The sequence below is a fragment of the Acromyrmex echinatior genome, chromosome 7 (genome assembly GCF_024713525.1).
Source record: "Acromyrmex echinatior isolate Ae372 chromosome 7, ASM2471352v2, whole genome shotgun sequence".
Lineage (NCBI taxonomy): Eukaryota > Metazoa > Arthropoda > Insecta > Hymenoptera > Formicidae > Acromyrmex > Acromyrmex echinatior.
Window position 1 is genome coordinate 10,449,267 of NC_141858.1, and position 7,944 is coordinate 10,457,210.

Here is a 7,944-nt window from a genome sequence, read left to right on the forward strand (position 1 = left end):
CAGAAATTATACACAGACTGTATTATTGTATTCCAAAATTCACTGCATATCTTCTATCGGTAATCCTCTTCATAATCTTGCTTTTTATGGTCACGCAATTATGAAAACTAGCTTAACATATCCGAAAAATTATGTAAAAAACAATTTTTTATTAGATAATACATTCAAATTAAAAATTCCGAAAGTTTCTATTCTTATTTTTGTTGACGTTGTTTTTTTTTATTCATTAACGTTTTAGTAATAACTTGATAATTGAACTTGATAATTGAAAGTATACTATTGAACGCAAGGTAGGATTTAATTCAGAAGAATACGAAATTATCAAAGATTGAATTTATATAAGTTTTAAATTTAATTCTCGATATATATTTATTTTACGTTTAATGAAAAAAATTTATAAACAATCATATGGTGTATTCCTATGGGTTCACCCCTTTTACACAATCCAGATGAATGCATGTCAAAACACAGTCGAAACGCATACAGTTTGTATGCATTTCAACTGTGTTCCGAAATGCATCTACATCTTGAATGTGTAAAGGCATTTCTGTACTTCGCCAGTGTACTTCAGAAATGATATTTAAATATATATGTTTAATTGATACTTAAACAATATTTAAATTTATATTGTCGACAGAATAACTGATGAGTAAGGCCGTGTTCCAAATTTACTGCCAGTATTGAAAATGCTATAGTCTACATTACTATATATTTTCTATAATACTGGTAGTTAATTTTGGAACAAAGCCTAAAACGTCATGTGTTGATTGCATTATAAATATGATATTAAGATAAAAATATAGAGATGTTAACATTTTTAAAATAATCATAATACAATGAATCCAACATATCACATTTGTTTTGTAAATTTGAACTCTTCTTTTATTTTTTAATAAAAGTAGCTTCCGAGATTTTAATCTTTTCTTTTAGTGATTTTTCTTCATCTAAGATTCTAATGTTGTTCCAATTAAAATTACGATTGTATTCAATTCAGTTATTACCGAGTGTTGAGTTGTATTTGTGTTAATGTGATTGCAATGTTTTCCTATTTTGATTTTTAGTATTCTCTTTATCTCTTTATCTCTTTATCTCTTTATCTCTTTATCTCTTTATCTCTTTATCTCTTTATCTCTTATTTAATCGCAATCACAACAATTAATTTTATATACAACATTAAAACGTGAGAGTAATGGTATTTTGTCTTTATGAACTTTAATAAAATTGCTTAATTTATTTAGACTCGTCTCATTATATGAAAATCCTACAAAAATTTTTTTAATTATTCAACTAAAATCGGTGTATATAGAATTGTAACAAATGTTTTCGGATTTTCATTAAAAATTTTCCATTAAAGATTTGCTATTATTATTTGATTCGGTATTACTTAGTTGTTTAAATTTTGCGTTTAATTTTTTTTAATGTTGATAAAAATTAAATCAATGGAGTAGCCATTTTTTTGGAGAATATTTATATTTAATTGAAAAATTTTCTTTTTTGTATAAAAAAATGGGATGAGAAATTGTATAAAAGAGATAATTATTTTGGAAAACATACTATTTGTAGATTATACTCATGATTGTTTGTTCAAGCGCCATATCTATATTTTTAATTTCAACTTATAACTGTGCTATTAGAGTAACGATCGCGGTGTCAAGAAAGCATAGCTGTTTATCAAACTTGACCTTATATTGATTTTATTAAAAAAGATTGCTACATCCATTTCGCTATTTGCTATCAGAGTATAACTATAAATAAATTAATCGTTGTGTAGGCGATAAGAGAGACAAAATTTATGTAATTCTATATATTATATACATTATAAAAATTATATAAAACATTGTACGGTGAAAACGTACACAGATATATATGATACATTATCTTATTAAATAATAGCCAATAGACAATTGCACTACTGAATCACTAGTTATAGCATTTAATATAGGATAGCGCACAAGAATCGTTTCAATATCAAGTTCGCCTATATGTAATATAAAAATAATTAAGCTATATTCAACAACTGATAATATATTACGAGATTATTTTTTATATTTAAGATAGTGAATGATGTTTCCGGTATACACTGTGCGACATCACATAATAAATGCATAACAAGCTCAGATTATCTACGCATTCGTCATCCTGCCATTTCGCTCGTTTATTTCGCTACCAACTGCAAGTGTTATTTCTGTGTGAAGCAATTGCAACTGATAACAGTCATTTGACGAACATTTCTTGGATATTGAACCACTCAGTATCGTTCAGTCCTTTTCGAAAGCAGTAATATGGCTGTCACTCTCGTGTTGTCGATTCTTATAGTTCTGGTGATTCTCTATTTCTTTTTGACGAAAAATTATAAATATTGGCAAAAACGTGGAATACCTTGTCCGAATGGAGTCTTGCCTGGTGTCGGTCACTTCTGGGAAATCGCCATACAAAAAATCACTATAAGCGAGTTGTGTTGCAGAATCTACAATACATATCGGGATCGCAGCATGATAGGAATCTACAATTTCATGACGCCGACGTTAGTAGTCCGCGAGCCGAAACTGGTAAAGACAGTGCTGCAGACGAGTTTTACGAACTTCCACGAGAACGGCTTGAAGCTCGATCCCAAATTGGACCCTCTTCTGGCGAACAATCCCTTCTTCACCTACGGTGAAAAATGGATTACCGGGAGAAAGCGCTTGACCTATGCATTCTCCAGCATGCGACTAAAAATCCTGCTTGAGACCGTCAAGCAGGTGTGCCAGACATTCGAAGGCTATCTGGACAAAAAACTAGATAAAGCTGGAAAAGTGGAGTTAGAGCTAAAAGAATTGTTCTCTAGATTCACCTCGCAGGTGGTATCTAACGCTGGTTTTGGCGTCGATGGCTTAAGCTTCGACGAAGAGAAAGAGAAAGATTCTTTCTACGCAATGGGCAAGTCCTTCCTCGATTCGACTGTTTTGAACAACATTATCTTCACTTTTGTGTTTTTTATACCGGCGTTGGGCAAAATTTTCAAGACGAGATTTTTACCAAAAAAGGCTGATCAATTCTTTAGAGCTATCATTGCAAATGTTATGGAACAAAGAAGGAAGGAGACGACACCCAGAAACGATTTTCTCCAATTGATGACTGATCTGGAACGAATGGAAGGCGATAAGTTTGACTTAGAAATTCTCACGTCCCATGCGGTGTCATTTTTCGTCGACGGTTATGAAACTTCCAGCTCAGTCTTAAGTTTTGTGGGTTTCCACTTGGCTAATAACCCAAAAGTGCAGGAAAAGTTACGCGAGGAGGTGGTGTCTGTGTTGAATAAATACGATGGTGTGATTACTTATGAAGCCTTGAAGGATATGACATATATGGATCAGGTAATAAATGAGTCGATGAGATTCACACCTACTCTGGGATTCCTAAGCAAGGTTTGCACAGAGGCGACTGAGTTAAGAGGGTCCGATGGGCTCGTCTGTCACGTAGAACGTGGAATGCACATCTTGATACCAATTAGCGGCCTACAGATAGATCCACGATACTGGGAGAATCCCAAAGAGTTCGATCCCGATAGGTTTGGCCCAGATAGAAAGCATAACATCGAAAAATTTACCTTTCTTCCTTTCGGCGAGGGCCCTCGAATGTGCGTAGGCATGAGAATGGCTCAACTGCAGATGAAAGCGTGTCTGACTGCGTTCTTGAAAAAGTATAGCATAGAGCTTTCTCCAAAGACACAGTTACCTTTAAAAATGATATCTTCGTCCTTCCTGGCCAATGTAGAAGGCGGTCTTTGGAGTATAATCCGACCGATTTAACTACGAGATTTTTCTTTACTTTTTTTTTTGATGAATTTTTTGTTGTTACTCGGTCGCAATTTAATTACGAAATTTTTAGTTTTTTTTTTTTTAGTAAATCTGTTTTTTCTTTGATTTACTTTTTTCTACCATCATATGAATTTTGTAATATATTTATTTTTGTGAGATTATTTTCCTGATGGTAAATATTTTTCAATCGTGTTAAATGATACTTTAATACAATAAAAAGAATTGATAGGCTCCAAAGAATAAAGCAAAGAAAAATGATGTCTATGCAAGTCAAGCACAAATTGTATATTTTGTATTAAATAATAAATATTTTGCATGCGGACATCCAGTGTCTTGCTCGCATAGACATCATTTTTCTTTGATTAATACTTTAATAATAATTGTATATAAAAGATAAATAATAAAACACTATTTTCATTAAATTTTAAGGAAATATTTTGTTTATCCGAAAAATTATAAACATTATGGTCACTATAACAGTACAATTATATAAATAAAATTTGTGAAATTTTATTTGAAATTTTTATGAATCAATATGCTTTAATTTATTTTCAGCGTATGTTTAGATATTATTTTAGAAAAGAAATAATGTTTAAAACGAAGCATTATTATTACATAACATAACATTTATTGCGCATTAATTTCGTGATATAAATTATGAATCATGTGTAGCTGAATAATATAATATTATGATTAAAACAATCGTAGAAAACATGATAAAGCATATTTCATAAGTGCGTTTTGTTTGCAGATGGCAATAATGTGTACACATACACACGCACGCATTAAATATGAATACACAATTTATATTCGTAATATATTATATGTATATATTAATTATTTTGTATAATATAGATAATAATTGTACTGGATATAAATTATATTGTATCAAAAATAAATTTTCAGTTATAATTAAATCATGTAATTGTAATAACTACAATTGTTAATAAAATTATACAATAATTAAGTATAATTTTCGTTTGTATAATTATAATTTTTGTTTGTAAATTTATCATAAGAGGAAGGTAGGTAATATCTGTGTATAGATAATGAAGAATGCGTTTTATATATTACATACAGAATGTCTTTATTAAATGTACCTACACATATTATGTACATATGTCGTATAGTAGCACTTTAGCGTATTTTTCTCACGAAAATTTATATATTCTTAGCTGTACTAAAATTACATTTTCATTACATTATTTTACGATGATGGAATACATTATTATATACGTACATTAAAATGTATCAAATAAGGCACTATACGGTGAAACCAAAGTATAATCAATCTCGCAGACGATAATCGTAAGGCAGTTTGCAAATTAACATTAAATTAATAATTCGAAACATAATATTTCTGCTAGAATGATGTCAAAGCTTGATAAATGTGTATCGTGTAGTATATCTTAAATCTCTATCATTCTCATTAAACTGACGATCGATTTGTATTTCGCCAATTAAATCTAGATTCTTTAATCTTAATTCGATGATGGAAAGAAAGAGAAAGAGCGGAGGAAGAGAGAAAGAGCGAATTATGCTTGCTTTTGGTGCCGATTTAACAGTAACAAAACAGTTTCTACGACAAATTCTTTAAGAACAAAAAACTTGGAACACGGGCATTAATAGCATGCAACTTCTCGGGATTTAGAGGTAACAATGGTAACTTAACAATAACGTAATTTTGTATAACAATAACCAGGGATACGTAACAAAGATATTAAATAACAATAACGATTATAGGTACGTCATGGTGGCTGGCCAAGTGTTTCTGACAATTAAATATTTGCCATAGAATTTAGCTACAAGAAGATTAATTGAATCGATTATCTCGTTAAAGAATTTAGAAATGTAAGTAGAATAGAAATGATTTCTTTATTTATGGTTAGAGTATATTAATAATTCAGTTGTTTCTATTGATAATATGATTTTGAATATATCTTTTCCACATATTACGAATTATTTTCAAGAAAGAGATTTGGCGAATTATATGTCTCAAATATAAAACATGAATTTTCATTGTTCGAGTTTATATCTATTTTTTGGGATATACTTTTTACCACGCTTGCGAGAATCGTATTTACATCGAGCAAATCGTAAGAATAAATTTTCATATATACCAAAAAGGAAAATATAAGCGTAAATATTATTAATTGCCCAATTGGAATAGATTTGATTGATCGCCCTGCCGTCGCATTGTCAACAATAATAAAGTAATCTGGAAATGTAATGTTTTCGTAATAAAATCTAAATAGCAAATATTAATAAAGATAATAATATTAGGGATTGAACAAAAGGGTAGGGTAAACAAAAACGGTATTAATAACGAGCGAGATAAATGTGTGTAAGTAACGATTATACAATAATATGTTTAAGGCAGACAAACTAATAACTTTAACTGACCAAAATTTAACGCAAAATACAGAACATGTTTCAACTTGAACTTTCAACAATGATAAAACGGGGGAGATATATATCATCAGAATTTATGAGGATTTTGGAATGTAACAGAATTTCTATGAATTTTGGAATATAACAGAGCATATAAAAATCAGAAAGCAATACGATTTTTTAAATATATATTTAGAAACTAATAACTTTTTGAGAGGCACATTTGTCAAATTGAGGTAACATTATGATATGTAAGATTTTTTTCTTTTTATTGAAGTATCTTGATTCAAAATTTTTTTAAATATATTTACACGTGAATTATTTTAAGATTTCAGAAATATAGCGAACATATTGTAATTAAAGTCAAATAGAATTTTTAATGTCTGTTCAAAATTTGTTATAGTAACTGAAAGGGTAGATCAAATATTTTTGAAAGTATGAAATAGATTTCCGAGTACAAATATTCGATAGGAAGTTTTATGGATGTAATAACGATGATTTACAACACGAACAAAGTATCAACAGTATAATCAACAAAAGATTAACAGTGTTAAAAATAACTTTTGGACAAGAATGGGAATATTCGAAGGCTTGATAATGGGAAAACATGCGATAAAGTAACAGGGTTAAAAAGGAAATGGGATGTAACATTTGATAACGTATTAACAGCAACAACGTGCCAAACAGAAATTCAACGTGAACAACGGGAGAATCTTGGGGAGGAGTACTATGTCGGGTGGCCAAAAACGTAAAATTTGACACAAACGTAAACAACAGAAACAATAACATTCAGATAAGCAACATACGAGAAGCATTCAAAAGCAGCATAATACGTTTGCGCGTTGTATCTGAACAATTCTCTTTCGTGAAGTGTTTTGCATCTCCTTTCTTTACGAAATGTACCTTGAACGCCTTCGTTCGGATCGTATTATTCTGGACAGAATTTAATTTCAATCATTACTACAGGCAAAGTACAAATCATTCATAACTTTTTACATCGAGTCCAATGATCTTTTATCTGGGTAATTAACATAAACAATTTGTTTCTGTAAAAAAATGTGTGTATGTGTTTACCCTAAACCTTAAAAGTACATCCTAAAAATATCCAATTCTATAAAGAAAACTATTAATGTTAAATTATGTCGCTTAACTCGAATGTATAATAATGTGATTATTTTTAAAGTTAAAAAAATTTCTGTTTACTATGTTTGGATAGATATTTATGGATTAATATATGGATTGATCTAAACTAATTAACTAATCATCTCACAAAAATTAATGGTCTTAAATAATCTGTCTACGAGATGAAGCTATCAACTGTAAATTGATAATATTTGTTCTGTAATTTTTAGGCGATTAGCGATATAAAGCTTGACAGTAAATTAACGAAAAATTCATATATATAGTAATTCATTATAGTATTTCATGAAAATAAAAAGAGGTATTCGATAAATTAGAGCAATTATTGTTAACTTACAGCATTGAAGCATTATTAATTTACAATTGACAGACGACATTTCACAACACTAAATATTAGCATCCACGATTTGTTCTTATTATTACTCACAGGGATATTATTCGTTTATCTGTGAAACATTTTTGTCTTAACTGAGTGTGCTAGCGATAAAATTAAAAATTAAATCTAAACGCGAAATACTTACGATACGATTGTGTGCATTAATTAAATTTTATATATATGTATTAAGTAATTAAAAAATATTCACGTTCTACATCGGATGTGTTGGAAACATAA

At 29.6% G+C, this 7,944-nt stretch overlaps 1 protein-coding gene across 1 annotated transcript; it reads left to right on the forward strand.

Annotated features, from left to right (window-relative positions):
• Window positions 1–2,161: 2,161 nt before the first annotated feature.
• LOC105154524 (cytochrome P450 9e2) lies at window positions 2,162–5,937 on the forward strand. The gene has a single exon (XM_011070107.2). The coding sequence runs from the start codon at window positions 2,283–2,285 to the stop codon at window positions 3,789–3,791; it is 1,509 nt and encodes a 502-aa protein (XP_011068409.2). The 5' UTR covers window positions 2,162–2,282; the 3' UTR covers window positions 3,792–5,937.
• Window positions 5,938–7,944: the final 2,007 nt, after the last annotated feature.